At 46.7% G+C, this 19,839-nt stretch overlaps 1 protein-coding gene across 8 annotated transcripts in view; it reads left to right on the top strand.

Annotated features, from left to right (window-relative positions):
• STAU2 (staufen double-stranded RNA binding protein 2) overlaps nt 1-19,839 on the top strand; it is a 193,462-nt gene that overhangs the window by 17,026 nt on the left and 156,597 nt on the right. For all 8 annotated transcript variants that reach the window (XM_064154640.1, XM_064154644.1, XM_064154639.1 and 5 more), the window contains exons 2-5: nt 2,561-2,768; nt 3,868-3,998; nt 6,659-6,818; nt 8,842-8,977. In XM_064154640.1, coding sequence (XP_064010710.1) covers nt 2,570-2,768; nt 3,868-3,998; nt 6,659-6,818; nt 8,842-8,977 — 626 coding nt within the window. In that variant the 5' untranslated portion in view covers nt 2,561-2,569. The remainder of the gene's footprint in view (nt 1-2,560; nt 2,769-3,867; nt 3,999-6,658; nt 6,819-8,841; nt 8,978-19,839) is intronic.

Raw genomic sequence — 19,839 nt, 5'->3', positions numbered from 1 at the left:
CGTCATCTGTGCTGGGGTACCACGAATATCTCACTCCCCACCTTTGTTTTCTGGAGCATGGGTAGTGTAGCTGGGCCCCTTGCTGGTGGAGACTGAGGCAAAACAGTCCTGGAGCAGGATTTTTACTGTCTGAATTTAGTCCAAGTTTTTTAATGCATCACAGAATGCCAGCAAAGGTGGCTGTTGAAAGGGCTCTCCAGGGATCATCCAGTCAGATCCCCCTGCAAGGTCACCCAGAGCAGCTTGAGCAGGATCACTGTGTCCAGGTGGGTTTGGAGTCTCTGCAGAGAATGAGACTTCACACCCTTTCTGGGCAGCCTGCTCCAGGGTTCCAGCACCCTACCACCAAAGAAAATTTTCTTTTATTTCTAAGTGGAATATTTTGAATTCAGATTTTTACCTCTTGCTCCCTGTCCTGTCACTGGGCACCATGAAAAGAGTCTGGCCCCATCTTCTTGCCTCCCACCATTTACATATTGATCACCATCCCCTCTCAGAGGAGAGGCTGAGGGAGCTGGGGGTGTGCAGCCTGCAGAAGAGGAGGCTCAGGGGTGACCTCAGTACTGTCTGCAGCTACCTGAAGGGAGGTTGTAGCCAGGTGGGGTTGGTCTCTTCTGCCAGGCAACCAGCAACAGAACAAGGGGACACAGTCTCAAGTTGTGCCAGGAGAAAGTCTAGGCTGGATGTTAGGAGGAAGTTGTTGTCAGAGAGAGTGATTGGCATTGGAATGGGCTGCCCAGGGAGGTGGTGGAGTCACTGTCCCTGGAGGTGTTGAAGCAAAGCCTGGCTGAGGCACTTAGTGCCATGGTCTGGTTGACTGGATAGGACTGGCTGATCTTGGAGATCTCTCTTCCAACCTGATTGATTCTATGATTCAGTCTTCTCCAGGCTCAGTAGCCCCAGATCTCAGCCTTTCCTTCTCACAGAGATGCTCCAGGCTCCTAAAAATCTTTGTAGCCCTTTGCTGTACCCTCCCCAGCTTTGAACTGGGAAATCCAGAGCTGGATGCAGTACTGCAGATGTGGCCTCATCAGGACTGAGCAGAGGTGGAGGAGAAACTGTCCTGATGACCACATACTTAATAATGCATCCCAGAAGACCTTTGACCTTTTTGGCCACAAGGGCACATTGCTGGCTCAGGATGAACTTGTCCACCAGCATTCCCAGGTCCTTCTCTACAGAGCTGATTTCCTCACCTGTACTGGTGCAGGACCCTGCACTTACCTTGGTTGAACCTCATGAGGTTCACCTCTGCCCAGCTCTCCAACCTGTGCAGGTCTCATGAGGTGGCAGCACAGCCTGATGGGGTGTCAGCCACTCCTTCCAGTTCCATGTCATCAGCAAACCTGCTGAAGGTCCACTCTGTCCTTTCATCCAGGCTGTCGATGTAGATGGTGAGCAAAACTGGACTTTTCTGTGTCACTGCACTTGTCTCAGTAGGATCTTAGGAAGTTTTTCAGGTGCTGGATGGAGTTTTTGCTTAGGAAGAGAGGATTGCTTCAGCAGAAGCAGCAAAGAACTTAGTGATAAGGGTGCTGCTTGTGATGGAGGAGAGCTGGGCTTCTGTTCTCTGCCTCAGAGGGACCAGAGCTGCTGCCAAGAGAGGTCTCAGGTACCCAGGCTGTTTGCTGGCTGTCCTGAGTCTGTCTGTCTGTTTTCTCTGTACATCTCATAGCTGTGTGAATTGTAAAAAACCCACAGTGTGCCCATGCTGCTGAATAAATCATCATCCTGACAGCTCCTGATGCCCAAGGGAGCAGCCCAGGACTTTTACCTGGAGGACTCACGGGTCTGAGGGAGTTGCCTGGGATGCATGCTGGTCTCTGAGCTGCTCCTGGGGTCGGGGGGCTGTAAGAGCCCTTTGGTGGTACCCAACATTCTGCCAAGGAGCAGACTGTCAGCATGTGATATGAAGGGGCTGTTCTGTGACCTTGATAGATTTCACTAAAGAACGTGTTGGTGATAAACTCATCTGGACAGGTGGAGAGAGAGAGAGTACCTGGCAAAGTCCAGGTAAATGCTTTGGGTGCCCCTGGTACCTGTGGCTTCAGGACTGTCTGGATAAGCAGTGACTTCCTTTGGCTGGTCTTTTGTTGTTCTTCTTTGTTATTGCTCTTGTCAGGCTCGGCAAGAGGCAGAAGAAAGAGAGATTTTCTCCTGGGGCTTGGTTGGGGTTTTGTGTGCTCTGTACTGCAAAGCCTACGGCCAAGGCTTGCTGTGGCAGTTTGCTGCAAAGCCTTGAAGAAGTTGGCAGGTTTGAATTGTCATCTGCAGAATAATCTTATGGAATTCTGTTCTAGGCTGATCATTCTTCCTGCTGGCTTTTGGGCTGAGGCAGTCCACAGCTGAGCATCAGACCCTGGGGTCAGGGTGTGTGGGTTCTGCTCTGGTGACTTCCTTTGGCTGTGAGCTCTGTTTCTCCACGTGTCAGTCTGAAGCAGTGTGTGGGGAGGTCTGATTTCTGTGGATTGCTCTGTGACCCAGATCCAGGAGTGAAAAAGAAGTATTGTTGATATTCCAATTGCAGAGTGCCCTGCTCATAATCATCTCCTTGTTGCAGTGATAGGCAATGGCACAAGTTAAGATGCAGACTACAGCAAACCTGTCTGGACCTACCATGTCCCCTATGGTGCTACCCCTACCGGTTACAGCTCCAAACACCTTGGGTCTGCCGTCCTCAATGAACGGATCCATTTCAGAATCAGCTGCCAGCTGCAGCAGTCCTACTGCCAGCCTCCTGGATCCTGAGCCTTCTAGCAACTCACCAGGTCAGTTGGTCCAGGCCTATTTAATTTGATGTTCAAATGAATCTTTTTGATGACTTGTTAGTTTAGGAAAAACAAACCAGCAACTTAGGTCTTTAAGAGGATAAAAATTAAGAAAGAAAAGAAACTTAGAGGAAAAAAAATATTTTGGCTAAGTAGACTCTTTGCTAAGTTAATTTTATTTCAACTGAGCTCTGACTTAAGAGTGTTAAGCAGTGATGCAAAAGCTCAGCAAAGAACATGTCTGTTTTGTTGATTTCTGAGTGTATCTTTCATAGAGAAGTTTTAGTGGTGCAGGAAGGTCTCCAAGTGTAGTTCTCTTCCCTAGAACAGAATGTCTTCAGGCCACTTGGCAGGATTTGTTGTTCCCTTTGAGGTTTGATAAATGCTATAGTTCCTACACTGAACTGGGTGTAAAATACAGAAATGTTGTTCTGAGAAATGAGGGAAGAAATGGCAATATGTGAGTGTGTGTGTGTGTTGGGTTAAGTACAAACAGGTTGAAAAAGAACTAGCAGAAAGTTACAAAATAGTATGCATGAAGGAAGCAAGCCCAGGAAGAGCAGAACAAAGTCCTTAAAGGAGAAGGAAAGGTGTCCTTGGGGAGTCCTCTGTTGTGACAAAACCCTAAACCACTGGGATGAATCAGGGAGTAGCAAGTGGGGAACACAGAGTTTACTTGCTTGATTTATCTTGCAACCCTCCTTGTTACCCACTTCTGCTCCCAAGTGCTGAGGAGTCATTCTGAAAGAGCAATCCGTTCTGGAAGCAGAATGCTCCTGCCGATGGCTTTGGTGCTAGAGCAAATGGAGCACTTGTACGTGTCCTCCTGCACTGTCATCTTTTACAGAGACACTCTGCAAAGGAGGAGTTGTGTTTTTTCAGTTGCTTGTAATCAAAGTGGTTGATGTCAAATGTGTGTTCTCCTGTGAATCGTCTGTAAGTGGTGTTTGAAGGTTGTATTAAGCATACGTGCAAGAGAATCAGTATTTTAGCCAAAGTGTTTTCTTTCCCTAAGCATACTGCTGCTTTTGCAAAGCTTTGTGAACTGGTGAAGAATATGTCTCTCCACAAGAAAACTTTACAGACTCTTTATTTACAGCTCTTCTCCAAGATAACGTGGCAAGCCCCAAAGAGAAAACTCCAATGTGTCTGGTAAATGAGTTAGCACGCTTCAATAGAATTCAACCCCAGTATAAGCTTCTGAATGAAAGAGGGCCTGCTCATGCCAAGGTAAGGTCACAGTTCCAGGTGATGAGCCATACCTTAAATGCTGATGCCATAGTTGTAACCACAGCCACGTTTCCAGTGTGCAGGGTTTCTCACTGGGCTTGATTTTGCTTTCAGAAAGTGTGTCTGTATTGCTGCTGAAACCCTGTGGATCATTTTGTACCTTCCTTTGACTGCCACCTTTGAGTTTGTATTTGTCAGTTTCTAGAAAGACCTTCTGAAGGTCTTCCCAGGGTTTCATCACCCTTTCTTAATCATTGTGGATCTTTTCTCCTTTGTTTGTTTTAGCTGCAGGAATCCCTCTCCCCAGTCAGCATGTCTCTGATAACAGCCTCTGTGTTTGTTTATGGTTGTGCAGATAATAACAAAGCTAGTTTGTGTCGTCTTTTAAAGTGCTTATTGATAAGATTGTGTGCCCCTAAAGTTAATTGGATCTTGCACAGACTTTATTGCTGGTCTTCACTTTAAATTCTGTGCAACTCTGAGCTCTACAGTGACACTAAGACTGCCTAATGTGATTGTAGCATTAAAGTTCCTAGTCAACTAACAACGAACTCTTCTCAGTTTTCATATCAATTTGAATATCAAACTTCTTAAGTACAAGTTGGGATGTTTGCAGATGATGGAGAATCCAGATGTTCTCCTGATGATAATTTTCAGATGTGATTTTTGAATTGCCTCTGTAGTTACAAACAATCTAGGGAAGGTGACAAAAAGACCTGAAAATAAAGTGGGAGAATGCAGAATTGCTTTGGACTTACTCTTTCTGGAGTGGCAGAGCTGTGTAAAACAGTGGACTGATTTACTAGTAACAGTTTCAGCTGTTACCTGGCAGAATGTGTGAAGCAGAGCTGAGCTTGTCCTGGGAAGCATGACTTGAAGGATGTAGTGCTGCCACTGCTCTTTGCCATTTAAGGGGCATCTCACGTTGCTTTCCTCCTACACGTTGTCTGTTCTTGGCCACTAGTGGGTTTTATGGTTTTCAGAGCCAGCTCTTTGTGTTGTGACCACAAATGCTCGTAAATTTTCGTGTCCTAGTTTCTAGTTGGCCTTGGAAGTTTAGTTTTGATAACAGAGGTGAGATGGGAAACCAAAAACAACGGAGCTGGGAGAGAAGCAGCAATTTCTGGCAGTGCAGTTATGGTTTCTAAGGGTCTGTCCTCAGGTGAATTCTAAAGCATAAGAAAAATCAGAAGGTTGTTGTTGGCATAAAGGGCATTTTTGGGTACATGAGTCAGACTGATCATTTGATCTGTGCTTCTATGTCAGTGGCATCTCAGGACACACATTTAAGAGTGTCAGAAGGCAGGGGGTGGTGGTGCAGAGAAGAGGGAGATAGGGTAAGGGATGTAGCACTTCTAGAGGCTGGGAAGTTGGAGAGTAAGTTCTATGTGCAGAAAGTGTGAGGAGGAAAGACCTGCCAGAGCTAAGAGACTGACCTTAAACACAGCAGTGTGAGAACAAGCCCAAAGTGTGGTGGCCTTTGCATTTCTGCTCTAGCCATCAGGTAAACGATAGTGGACATAAGAAAGACAAGCTTCCTCAGGAAAGTGGCGAGAAAGCTTCAGTCTATAGCAGAACTGCCAGCTCTGGTCTTTCAGGACTTGAGTATTTGATGGACTGCTCCAGATTTTGAGTTCAGGCAGTTTTACTCCTTTAATTAAATTCTTACCTACTACTGTGTGTGGTTTCTTGCAGGAGTTCTTCTGCCAGCTGGGCTAAGTGAGGTTAAAGCTCTGGCTGTGGGCATTTCCTGAGCAAGCTCTTCATTATCATGAGTTTCTCTTTATTGCTCTGAGCAGCAGGAGGAGAGTTAGAAGTAGATAAGTCACCATTAGTCATAATATTTTTATTGACATTCAAAATTATTCTCTGGCTATAAAAAAAAATCTACACTGATAGGGTAATGCAAAATATGCAACAGATCAACTCCAGATCCAGAAATCCAAATTCAGTTCTTTTGGTAATAAAGATGTGTGTTTATAGGTGATGCATATGATTATGGGTATTTAGCTTAGCTTTCAGGTAGGGGTAGGGTTTGACAGAGTGGAAATGATGAGACTGTTTTGTCTCTTCCCCAGGTTTGTGTCATGACTGCTGTGGGAAAAAAAGCACAGTGATAGGAGCTTTGACATGGGGACTTGCCCTCTGCTTCTGCAAATAAGTGGGCCAAACCTCAGGCCTGTACTTAAGGCACAAGTCTGTATTCAGAGCTTTCAGGTCACGTGCACTGTGTGCATGTGTGTAGGGCTGAGACTCAAGGCACATAGATGCATTCACATGCTTGGTTGCATGTACATGCTGAAGGAAATACATCTCAAGGTTGCTAAATGTGCCCAGCTTTGGGCACCTGGTCCTAGGGTCTAGCAAGGTGGAGTAATTAAGAACAGTCTAGGAAGCAGAGTATCAGTTTGCAGTGATCATTGCTTGGTTTAAATGTTACCTGTTCTTTGACAGTTGATGTTAACATAGTGGTATTTTGCCATTTGAAAGGCCAACTGTTGCCCACTGCTAAGGACTCACTGAGCTCTAAGGCTCAAATCTGAGAGTTGAATATACAGAAAAGAGAGCAACGCTTCTCTTTGGCACTGAAAGCTTTTATACAGCTTGGTCTGTCTGCAGTTATAATCTTCCCAGTTTTCACCTGTTCTTTGTCTTTGAAGATGTTTACAGTGCAGCTGACTCTTGGAGAGCAGACATGGGAGGCTGAAGGAAGCAGCATTAAAAAGGCTCAACATGCTGCTGCCAGCAAAGCATTGACTGAAACCACCCTTCCCAAACCAACGCCTAGACCACCCAAAAACAATGTTAACAACAATCCAGGTATGATGATTTCCTCTCTGCATTAACTCTTGCTGAAGGGCTGGAATATTGTATCACAGTATCACAGTATCACCAAGGTTGGAAGAGACCTCACAGATCATCAAGTCCAACCCTTTACCACAGTGCCCAAGGCTAGACCATGGCACCAAGTGCCACGTCCAATCCTGCCTTGAACAGCTCCAGGGACGGCGACTCCACCACCTCCCCGGGCAACCCACTAATAAATCAGTTGTACAAAATACAAGTTCAGCCAGAGGATGAGCATCAACCTTACTGTCTTATAGGTGTGATGGTACTGCTTTTTATTGGAATCAGCTCCTTTAGGATTTTCTTACAGTGAGGAATACTGTGGCTAAGTGTTATTTAAAACACAATAGATCAGTGAAGTCACAGTATTGCTTTGTAGTTGGCATTTTGGAGGACACAATTCTTAGATTTTTAGAGTTGTTTGGGTTTGGAAGGGACCTTAAAGATCACCCAGTTCCAACAGCCCCTGCCATGGGCAGGGACACACTCCAGTAAGCAAAGTTGCTCAAGACCTTGTCCAGCCTGGCCTTGAACACTTCCAGGGAGTTCACTACCTCCATAGGCAACCATTTCTGTGGTCTCACCATCCTCACTGTAAAGAGTTTCTTCCTGATCTCCACTCTAAATCTCTCCTCCTCAGACTTCAGTCCATTCTCCCTTGTCCTATCACTACAAGCCCTTGTAGAAAGTCTCTTCCTGGCTTTTTTGTAGGCTGCCTACTTGAAGGCTGCTCTAAGCTCTCTCTGGAGCCTCCTCTTCAGACTGAACAGCCCCAACTCTTTCAGCCTGTCCCTATAGCAGAGGTGCTCCAGCCCTCTGATCATCTCGATGGCCTCCTCTGGACCCACTCAGAGCAGTTCTCTGCTTCTGTGATTCCGTGCAAGTGGGCAAGTGCTGGTTATCTCTGGCTTTGTCTTCCATGACCAGCAGATGGCTGCAATTGCACTGGTTTCCAGTAGCTGGATTTTCAGTTGATGGGATCATTCTTGTTAGATCAGTAGTTTTTAGTTAGTCTGAAGTTTTCAAAGCTTGCAAAGAAAAGGTTTTTCTGACTTATTGTCAGGTTACCAAATGAGCCATGGTCTAGTTGACTGGCTAGGGCTGGATGCTAGGTTGGACTGGATGAGCTTGGAGGTCTCTTCCAACCTGGTTGATTCTATGACTGCAGCAATGCAGTCTGTTACTGCTTTCTTGTTTCAGTGCCTCTTTGAGCTGTTTGTGGCTTTCTTTGATTTTTTTCACCATTATTCTTTTATTTTGATGGTTTCAGAAAGTGTCACAACTTTCAGATAGTTTCATAAAGTTTCAGTTTCATAAGTTTCATTATAAGTGCTCTGGAAAGATGAATAAGCAGCTTGATTACAGCTTTGACTTTTGTAGCTGAAGGTTTATCTACTGCAAGTGCACAGAGAATTCTCCGAGACAAATGTTTAGATGCTTGTCATCATTGCTTGTGATTAACCTCCCAGGAGACCTTCTTGTGGCCTTCCACTATCTGAAGGGGGACTAGAAAAAAACTGGGGAAGGACTTTTCAGGATATCAGGGAGTGACAGGACTAGGGGGAATGGAGCTAAACTGGAGTTGGGTAGGTTCAGGCTGGCTGTGAGGAGGAAGTTGTTGATCATGAGAGTGGTGAGAGGCTGGAATGGGTTGCCCAGGGAGGTGGTTGAGGCCCCATGGCTGGAGGTGTTTAAGGCCAGGCTGGATGAGGCTGTGGGCAGCCTGCTCTAGGTAGGGTGTCCCTGGGCATGGCAGGGGGGGTTGGAATTATCTGCTCCTTGTGGTCCCTTCCAACCCTGACTGATTCTATGATTCTAAGCTGGTGTCTTCCCATCTCTCAGAGAAACTGAAGTGTCACCATAGCTGCTGCTTTTTAAAATGTAAGACCACACCACTGTCATGCAGCTCTCTCTTTGCTGCTCATCTGAGTCCTGCTTGTGTTTGTTGTGGCCTTCGTGGTTCAGTGTTACATTTGGGGGTATTATTTTCTTGCAGGCAGTATCACCCCAACAGTGGAGCTGAACGGGCTGGCTATGAAGAGAGGAGAACCTGCCATCTACAGGCCATTGGATCCAAAGCCAATTCCCAATTACAGAGCTAATTACAATTTCCGGGGCATGTACAACCAGAGGTTTGTACCTTCTCTTCTTTGATTATTGTTTGGGGTTTTTTTTAAACCCTTTCTTTATCAAGGTCTTCAAAATCTTTATGAACCACTCAGGTTATTTCAAAGTAATCAAGGAGAGTCTTTGCTCCCCTATTTAGAAACAGGCATGATCTCCCTCTAAAAGAAGACAGGTGCCTGAGCATTTACGAGGAATAAAGACATGGAAATCCACTGTCCTATGTTTTTAGTGTCCACACTGCAGTTACAATCTGCAGCCATGGCAGTGAGGAGCCAAAGCATTCCATGGGAGAAAGGATTTGCTTTGCTTTGCTGTCATTTTAGCTGACTGGAAAAGAGAAGTTACTCCTAGATGAGCAATTATACTTAAAGACCTCCTTACCTAGCCATAGAGAGCTTGTGCCCCCATCAGAGAAGGAGCAGGTAGGCTAGAGGTTAGGAGGAAGCTCTTCACAGAGAGAGTGATTGGCATTGGGATGGGCTGCCCAGGGAGGTGGTGGAGTCTCTGTGCCTGGAGGTGTTCAAGCAAAGTCTGGCTGAGGCACTTAGTGCCATGGTCTAGTTGACTGGCTAGGGCTGGGTGCTGGGTTGGACTGGATGATCTTGGAGGTCTCTTCCAACCTGATTGATTCTATGATTCTACACCAGCTGGGAGTTTTGAGCAGTTTTGCAACCAAGGCTCATGAGGATCTCTCAGTTCAAACAGTTTATGTAACAGAGAGGCTAAAAATGGTGAATTTTGCATTTTGCACAGCTCCTTTTATCTCAGAGCTTTGCAGACTGACTGTGGGGAAGGAGGTGCTGATGCTCTTAGGGGCTGTTTGCTGACTGGTTTAGGTTGGACATTTCTCAGCACACCATCTGGCACGATTCAGTAGGGCTGGCATGTGACTGAGAAGAGGCTGAGCCTCTGAAATACTGGCAGAGCTGAGGATGAAACCTGCATATTACTCACCTCTTCAGCCAGTGTTAGACCCTGTACTCCCACACAGCCACGAGTGTGCTCTTGGTTTAAACCATGTAAAAACACTGAGAACTGTGGCTGTTCACTTGAAAGCAACAAAACATTGATTCTGACTGCACCCAGCTTGCCTTGTCACCACTGGCTGTTGGCTTGGCTTATTTTGTTGTTTTTAACTTCAGTTGGAATTGAAGAGAGTCATTCTTGAGGTTTAGTTGTGCTGCAGTGAGTCATTCTTGAAGTTTAATTCTGCTGCAGTATACAGAATCACAGAATTTCTTAGAGTGGAAAAGACCTTCAAGATCTTCAATCATTAGTTTCACACTGACAAGTCCTTGACTAAACCAAATCCCTCAGCACAACATCTAATCACTATGAATCACTGTGGTTGGAACCAGGTGGGGTTGGTCTCTTCTCCCAGGCAAGCAGCAATAGAACAAGGGGACACAGTCTCAAGTTGTGGCAGGGGAGGTCTAGGCTGGATGTTAGGAGGAAGGTCCTGGCAGAGAGAGTGATTTGGATTGGAATGGGCTGCCCAGGGAGGTGGTGGAGTTGCCATCCCTGGAGGTGTTGAAGCAAAGCCTGGCTGAGGCACTTAGTGCCATGGTCTGGTTGACTGGACAGGGCTGAGTTATAGTTTGGTCTGGATGATCTTGGAGGTCTTTTCCAACCTGGCTGATTGTATGAAAGGACCACCAGGAGCATCCAGTCCAACCTTCATCCCAGCATCCTTAACCACTAGACCATAGCCTCAAATGCCACATCCACTCTTGTTTTTAAACACCTCCAGGGATGGTGACTCAACCACCTCACTGGGCAGCCTGTTCTAGGAAGTACTTTTAGTTACAGAATGTCTGTAAGTACCAAAGCAGAATTGTGTCTTTTAGACTTACCTGAACTAAGCATTTTCAGCCATGAAATAAGCCAACTAGAAACTGAACAGCAACTTTTGATGTTCTGGTATGGAAAGGAGTCTTAAAGAGATCACAAAACTCAGCCCTTTGTTTTCTTGGAGGATTCAGAAGTTATTTGCTTGTTGTATAAAATCCCTTAAAATATCTCTCATCACAATCCAGAGAGCTTGAAAACCTTTATTGAAAAAGAAAAGGAGACAAAACAAAGAGTTCTCAAATAAACTCACTTGTGAAGCCTAAGAACAAAGAAAAGCCCAAACTGTGACAAGGGAAAGAATGGCTATAAAGCCATCAAAGCACTTTCTTACTTGGTTTGAAGGAATTTGAATTGTGTGATAGTTCTACAGGCATGTCACAAAAACTGATACTGAATCACAGTATCCTAGACTCATGGAATGGGCTGGGTTGGAAGGGACCTCCAAAAGTCACCTAGTCCAACCCCCTCTGCAGTCAGCAGGGGTATCCTCAACTAGGTCAGGTTGCCCAGAGCCCTGTTGAGCCTCATCTTTAACTTCTCCAGGGATGGGGCCTCAGCTATTTCCCTGAGCAACAGGGTTCCACCACCTTCATGTTCTAACATCCAATCTAAATCTCCACTGCTCCAATTTCAAACCATTGCCTCTCATCCCATCTCTGCAGGCCTTTATAAACCGTCCCTCTGCAGCAATAAAGAGAATCCCAGAGAGTCCCAGACCGGGTTGGGTTGGAAGAGACCTTAAAGATCATCCGGTGCCAACCCCCTGCCATGAGCAGGGACACTACTGAGCAACCTGTGCCAGTCTCTCCCCGCCCTCATCATCAAGAATTTGTTCCTAATCTCCAGTCTCAATCTCCCCTGCTCAAGCTCCAATCCATTCCCCCTCATCCTACCACTGAGGAGTGCCTCCCCAGCTTTTCTTCAGCTCCCTTGAGGCACTGGGAAGGCTGCTCTAAGACCTCCCTGCAGCCTTCTCTCCTCCAGGCTGACCAAGCCCAGCTCTCCCAGCTTGTCCCCACAGGGGAGGTTTTGCAGCCCTCTGAGCGTCTTCGTGGCCCTCTCTGGACCTGCTCCAGCAGCTCCATGTCCCTGCTGTGCTGGGGTGAATTGATAAAAGGTGCAGAATGCAGTCAGTGTTGACCAGACAGACACTGCCAGAGCCTTCTTGTAGGCCCCCTTCAGATACTGGAAGGCCACTCTTGAGTCTCCCCAGAGCCTTCTCTTCTCCAGGCTGAACAACCTCAGCTCCCCCAGCCTGTGCTTGTAGGAGAATGAACAGCAGTTTCTGGGCACTTGGACAGTTTCTGCTGCACTGAGCCTTTGTGCTCATTGTGTGTATGGTTGCTTCTTCCTGCACATATGTTGTATATTACAGAGCAAGGAGAAGAGGCTCACCTTTCTCCTTAGTGCCTGGGGCAGAGCACACAGACCCTTCCTCCTTTTTCCTCACTACCCTGTCGATCTCAGCATGGATGTTTTGATGTTACTGAATGCTTCTTCCCAGTGCTGTGTGCAAGACCAAACTCAGAGAAACAGGGAAAAAAATGGTCTTGCCTCTAGTGGAGTCAGCCAGGCTGCCTGGCCACAGGTGTGTAGTTCCACCCTAGCAGGTAGGTAGCTCCTTTTCTGGGTACTTGAATTGCTGTGTGGGACTCTTTGCTTAGGCTAAGTTGCTCCTGTGAAATGAAGTCTATCAGCCCTGTAAACCAGTGCCCTAAATACTGAATCAGTGCTTTAAAAATGAGGCAGTAAAAGGAAATTCGAGGGCAGGTCTTCAGAGTGAACTAATGTGTTCTCCAGTCTAACCATTGAGAAGAGAGAAGAGAACAGAGTGTGGTTGTTGGGTAAATTCCTGAGGCTGTCAGATCAGATTAATCAAGGTTGCATGGGGAGCACGTGGAATAAAATGGCAAGTTTGGGTTTTCTGTGAATGCTTTTTAAGGATGTGCATCAAAGAGAACAGATTTGAGGCTAATGTCTCTTGACTTGCTTAGCAAGGCAATCTAAATCCTCACACAGATTAATTTGTTTTACAAAAGTTACTTAGTCCTAAGGGGGGCAGGGAGAGAGGGGAAAGGAAACTGCAGCCAGAAGAGCAGCTGTGGAAGGCAGGTTTCGAAGTGAGCTGCAGTTCAGGAAACAGTGTGGGATCTTCTGAGACTGTCTCCATTTGTACAACCAAGTGACCCAATTTACAGAAAGAGGATGAGGACTGAATTTCTCCTGACCTTTAGGAGTCTTTCTGCACTGCCTGTTTGCCTTCTAGCAGGAGAGCTCTCTCTGCATGGAGAGCCTCTTTGGTTTGAGGCAGAAGTAGTCCAGCACGCAATGTATAGAGTAGTTGCATCTGAAAGACTTTTGATCTAGTACTGATTAGATCAGCCAATAGCCCAGAAAAGGTAAAGCTCAGATTACTCCTGGAGTCTTTTCATGGCTCTGGGCACATGATGAGCACATTAACTATTGCTGAGTTCCAGTTATTGAGGCTTTCTGCAACAGAGGAGGATTTTATGCACAGCTGTGTCCAAAGCAGATCTTTTTTCTTAAGCATGTATACTGTGGCAGATGTGAGGACACTAAGTTGCCTAAACATAGGTCTCTAGGGCCATTTGAGACATACCAGGGTGTTTCAGACATCCACATGGGGCTGGGAGATTTAGCAGAAGACCTAGAGGAGACCTTTACTAAAGTGGCAGCTGAAGGGCAGGCAGGACACCCTAGAGCATTGCAAATGGGCCTGCGTAGCTATGTTTAGGCAGCTGAATGAATCCCTGAATCCAGGTTCAGTCATCATAGCATTTCATCTAATCCACAGGACCCAGCTGTTCGTGGGAAACGTGTGCTGCTCATGGATCTGTGCTGTGTTACATCAGGAGGATGTGTTAGGAATGAGACTGCAGCTCAGGTGGTGCTGTGTGCTGCTGCCTAGGCAGCTAGGTGCTGTTTTCTGCAGTGCTGCTGGGGTCCAGAGCTAAGCTCTGATGCCTCTTGGTTTTTGCCTGTGCTCTGGAAACCAGTCTGCCATTTAACAAGGCCAACTGCAGGGTTCTGCACTTTGGCCACACCAACCCCAAACAGCACTGCAGGCTGGGGACAGAGTGGCTGAGAGCAGCCAGGAAGAAAGGGACCTAGGGGTGCCAGAAGAGCCAATGGCATCCTGGCCTGCATCAGGAACAGTGTGGCCAGTAGGACAAGGGAGGTTATTCTGCCCCTGTGCTCAACACTGGTCAGGCCACGCCTTGAGTGCTGTGTCCAGTTCTGGGCTCCTCAATTCAGGAGAGATGTTGAGGTGCTGGAATGTGTCCAGAGAAGGGCAACGAGGTTGGTGAAGGGCCTGGAACACAAACCCTATGAGGAGAGGCTGAAGGAGCTTGGGTTCTTCAGCCTAGAGAAGAGGCTCAGGGGTGACCTCATTGCTGCCTACAGCTACCTGAAGGGAGGCTGTAGCCAGGTGGGGTTGGGCTCTTCTGCCAGGCAACCAGCAACAGAAGAAGGGGACACAGTCTCAAGTTGTGCCAGGGGAGGTCTAGGCTGGATGTGAGGAGGAAGTTCCTGGCAGAGAGAGTGATTGGCATTGGAATGGGCTGCCCAGGGAGGTGGTGGAGTCACCATCCCTGGAGGTGTTCAAGCAAAGCCTGGCTGAGGCACTTAGTGCCATGGTCTAGTTGACTGGATAGGGCTGGGTGCTAGGTTGGATCTTGGAGGTCTTTTCCAACCTGGTTGATTCTATGATTCTATGGTTATCACTGGAAGGTCTCAGCAGAGCAGTCACTGGTCCTGAGGCTTTGTCATGCCATAAACTAGCACACCTGCCTGTTGTATGGATTTCTCCAGTCTCTCACTCACTGTGAGAGCAACTTAGTTTCTACACATTAGCTAAATCCCTAAATTTAGTCCTATGAAAGCTAGAGCTGAATCCTGCTCTGAGAAATAATCTGAAGAATGTGGATCTGTGGTAATTTCTGGAGTGCTATAGCAGGACTCATCTGACTGTTGCAGTGGAAGCACTGTCAAGATTGAAGTCTCTCCCCAGAGAAAAGAGTGAGGGGAAAGTATCAGAAGAACAAATGGTAGAGGGACAGTAGCAATCTCTGAGGAGTGAGAGTTCTAAGGAGAGGCAGGGGTGTGAGCACTGAAATGCATTTGATTGAGCAAAGTAGTTTTTTGCTCAAAGAGCTGTTGCTACAAGGAGTTTTTAGGCTCCTGATCTCCAGGTGAAATAGGCTTTTGCTTCTAGGGTGTCCCTGCCTGTGGCAGGGGGGTTGGAATTAGATGATCCTTGTGGTCCCTTCCAACTCTGACTGATTCTATGAGTCTGTGATTCTAAAACCTGTTGTTGAGCTGAGTTAGTCACAGGAGAATAAAGCCCTTGGTCAGGTGCAGTGTGGAGTGGCACTGGGATTTTTACCTTGCTACAGTTGTCTGCTTCAGGCTTCAGCCTCTAGAAAAGGCCAAGAAGAGTTGGAGGGTCTTTAGCTGTAATTTCAGGCAGGGCTGCAAAGTTTTGTCCATAAAATTTGCTGTTCATGAACTAAGAGGTGTGATGATAAAAATGTTTCCTGACTGTCTTTGCAATAACTCCATTCTGCATGCCTTGGCCTCTCCCCAGTCTTTTGGACAAATGGGCAAAACCCAAAACCCTTCTGTAAGAAATACTACAAAGTGCTTGAAAATAGAATGTGCATAGTTTGGTTAGAAAGGGTTACACCTCCTCATGGACTCTACTTTCATTCTGAGCAACAGGGTACTGGTTTCAGACAGTGAAATTTTTGGGAGGGCAAGAATAATCCTAAGAGTAAAGCAAATGATTTTTCCCAATTAGCAATTGAATTGTTCAGCTGGGAAGAGCCAGTTCAGACCATTAGATGGCAGCATGAATTTGTGTTTGTTTTGGTGTGAGAATTTCCCAGCTGAATCACTCTTTCAGAAGTTGCCTTTTTCTCTTCTGAAGCTTTTTGTGACTTCACAATGTCATCATTCCAGCAGAAATCAATGAAACCAGACTGGCTGCAGTTTTGGTTCAGTGGGGGTTGGTCTCTTCTCCCAGGCAAGCAGCAACAGAACAAGTGGACACAGTCTCAAGTTGTGCTGGGGGAAGTATAAGCCGGATGTTAGGAGGAAGTTCTGCACAGAGAGAGTGATTGGCATTGGAGTGGGCTGCCCAGGGACATGTTGGAGTCACCATCCCTGGAGGTGTTCAAGAAAAGCCTGGCTGAAGCACTTGGTGCCATGGTCTAGTTGACTGGCTAGGGCTGGGTGCAAGGTTAGACTGGCTGATCTTGGAGGTCTCTTCCAACCTGGTTGAATCTATGATTCAACTTTTCTTCTGTAAAAATGGAGTTAATAATGCAATAACTTCAATGGCATTTCCCTTTTTTTGTGTAAATCCAGTGGGAGTTTGTCAACAGTGAAAACTGAAGTGTTTGCTACATCCACACAAAGGCAGCAAGAATTCTCCTAAGTCACCAGATTGTTTCATTTCTCACCTAAAGGCATTTCATAGAATCACAGAATGGTCTGGGTTGGAAGGGACCTTAAAAAATTATCTGGTTCCAATGCCTTGCTAAAGGCAGGGACAGCTCCTACTAGATCAGGTTGCTCAAAGTCCAGTCCAACCTGGCTTTGCAAAATCAGTTCCTGTGCTAGTTTGAGCCTAGCTGGGGTATTTTAGTGAGAGGGATTAGATGATAGGCTGTGAAAAGGAAACAATGCTGATGTCTGCTGCACTCACAGGCTTGCTGAGATGGATAAAAACAAGAACACAAACATAGATAACACAGTTTGCTCTCTCTGGCTCTGGCTGCATGCACTTCTCCTCCTAACCTGCTGTCTAACTAATCCTTCTGCTTCCTAACCCCCCTGACCGATTCTTCAAACTCACCTTTAACATAAGGCAAAGTCTGGGATAAGGTAGAGGGGTGGGAAGGAGGTGGAAGGGTGGTTGAGAGCCCCTCCTGGGGACTCAGGTTTCTGGCAGGGCTGTTGTGTTTCTGTATTACTTTTCAACTTGTCTGTTTCTGTCTATAGCTGTATCTGTTGTAAATACCTGCTTCTATCTTGTGCTCAGCTGTAAGTATAAAGCTTCATTCTTTAATTTCCAGCTGCTGAGTCTAGTCTGGGTGATTTTCTTAAGTGGTGGTGGTGGGGCAGATAACACCCAAACCATCACAGTTCCTTAAAATAAGGCTGTAACTCAGCCACTAAACCTTTGCTGTGTTCATACTAATGATGTCTTCTGACGATTTGAGCATCTCTCCATTTGCTAGGGATTGAAACTGCCAGCCAGCTGCTTCAGCTTGTGCACTGCTGGCTGAGACAGGATTCAGATGAGATCTTAAAGCAAAGTTCCATCCATCACACATATTACCCTGTTAGTGTAGAACAGGATGGTGCAGTAATCCTCTCCCAGACTTTTAAATGAGCTCTTTGTGTTCATCTTCGGCATGCTACATTTCACTTCCCCTGGCCTGTTTGTTCCCACTCTTTCCCTGCCTCCCACACAGACATATTGTTGTAAGGAAAGTGTTGCATACAGCTGTGCTTGAGTTTTTCTTTGCTAGTATTTGTTTCTAGGAAAGGAAAAGGGAGAAAGTCAGTCCATTTCCTGTTGGTTTAAAACAGCAGAAACATCTGTTTGCCTGAAGAGAGTTTTCCCAAAAGAGCAGTGGCAAGGGAGCTTGCAGGTGATGAGCTTTGCCATTGCCAGTAGCTATCAGTTTAGACAATAGTGATTGAGCATGGCTGGCTTAGAGAAAAAAAATTACAAATCCCTTAAATGACAGAGGATATTTATTCCTGCAATGAAATTTGGACAGCTAATGTTTAATTTCTCTAGTGTTTTAAGTCATAAAACTGTGTAGAGTGTCTGGGATGACAAACCTCTAAAACCCCACCACACAGGTGGTTGTGTTGATCTGCTAGGGGTGAGGGAAGAATTACAGCAAGATCTGAACAGGTGAGACTGATGAGCCAAGGCTAATTGTATGAGATTTAACAAGGCCAAGTGCCAGGTCCTCCACCTGGGTCACAACAACCTTGTGGCAAGCTACAGACTTGGGAATGTGTGGTTGGAAGGCTGCAGCTTGGAGAGTGACATAGGGGTATTGGTTGACAGTCATAGAGTCAGCCAGGTTGGAAGAGACCTCCAAGATCAGCCAGTCCAACCTAGCACCCAGCCCTAGCCAGTCAACTAGACTATGGCACTAAGTGCCTCATCCAGGCTTTGCTTCAACACCTCCAGGGACAGTGACTCCACCACCTCCCTGGGCAGCCCATTCCAATGCCAATCACTCTCTCTGCCAACAACTTCCTCCTAACATCCAGCCTAGACTTCGCCTGGCACAACTTGAGACTGTGTCCCCTTGTTCTGTTGGTGGTTGTCTGGCAGAAAAGACCAACCCCCACCTGGCTACAACCTCCCTTCAGGTAGCTGTAGACAGCAATGAGATCACCCCTGAGCCTCCTCTAGGCTAAACACTCCCAACTCCCTCAGCCTCTCCTCATAGGATTTGTGCTCCATGCCCTTCACCAACTTTGCTGCCCTTCTCTGGACACCTTCCAGCACCTCAACCTACAGATTTTCGTTCTAACTGCTTCCAACCTTGGTGATACTGTGATTACTGCCCTGTCTAGGGCAGTTCTCCTCCCCTTTTGCCCTGGTGAAACCACACCTGAAATACTGTGTCCAGTTTAGTTTTGAGCTCCCCAGTTTAAGAGAGAATCCAACAGAGGTATATGAGCATGACTGCAGAACTTGAACATCTCTCCTACGAAGAAAGACTGGGAGACCTGGGGCTGTTTAGTCTGGAGAGGAGAAGGCTGAGAGAGGAACTTACCAATGTCTATAAATACCTGAGGCTGAGTGTCAGGATGAAGATGCCAGGCTCTTTTTGGTGGTGTGCAGCAACAGGACAAGGCATAACAGGTTTAATCTGGAACACAGAAAGTTCCCCCTCAGCATGAGGATCCACTTCTTTATGGTGATGGAACGCTGGAGCAGGCTGCCCAGAGAGGTTGTGGAGTTGCCTTCTCTGCAGACTTCCAAACCCGCCTGGATGCATTCCTGTGTGGCCTGCCCTAAGTGATCCTGCTTTGGCAGGGAGATGCACTTGGCCTCTGGTGGTCCTTTGCAGCTCCTACCACTGTGTGGTTCTGTTGTTTGTGCTGTTGGAGTGCAGCGGATAGCGCCGGCATTCCCGCTAACCGCTCTGCGTGCTTGCAGAGCTTACTGAGGAATACAGTTCATGGGAAATTTTATGAGCTGAAGCAGATAAGGCTTTGAGATGTTTGTCTTCTGGATGTCTGCTTTAACCTCTCAGCATCCAGCCTACATCACAGCTTCATAATGTTTTCCCTTTTATTCTTATTGCTCCAGTTCTTCTGTCATGGAAAAGAATATCTCCTTGCATTTATCTTTCCCTCCTGCTCAGCCTTTATCTCCACTTTGGTGTGGTCCACTTGACAGTTTTCTATGCCTTAAAACTTTGGAGGCCATTGTGATGGTTTGGGTGTTCTCCTTCTCCCCACACTTTAGCAGTCACCCAGACTAGACTCAGCCAGCTCTGGAAATATGATGAAGCTTATATTTACAGCTGCCACAATATACAAGCAGATATTTACAGTATATACAGTTATAGACAGCAATATACAAGGTAGAAAAGTAATACAGAAACACAACTCCCCTCCCAGCAACCTGGTAGATGGTAGCTGAAGATGAGGCAGCAATGTGCCCAGGTGGCCAGGAGAGCCAATGGCATCCTGGCCTGCATCAGGAACAGTGTGGCCAGTAGGACAAGGGAGGTTATTCTGCCCCTGTACTCAGCACTGGTCAGGCCACACCTTGAGTGCTGTGTCCAGTTCTGGGCTCCTCAATTCAAGAGAGATGTTGAGGTGCTGGAAGGTGTCCAGAGAAGGGCGACAAAGCTGGTGAGAGGCCTGGAACACAAATCCTATGAGGAGAGGCTGAGGGAGCTGGGGGTGTGCAGCCTGCAGCAGAGGAGGCTCAGGGTTGACCTCA

The sequence above is a fragment of the Pogoniulus pusillus genome, chromosome 14 (assembly GCF_015220805.1).
Source record: "Pogoniulus pusillus isolate bPogPus1 chromosome 14, bPogPus1.pri, whole genome shotgun sequence".
NCBI lineage: Eukaryota > Metazoa > Chordata > Aves > Piciformes > Lybiidae > Pogoniulus > Pogoniulus pusillus.
The sequence above is the reverse complement of the archived record's forward strand: the minus strand, read 5'-3'. Positions and strand labels throughout refer to the sequence as shown.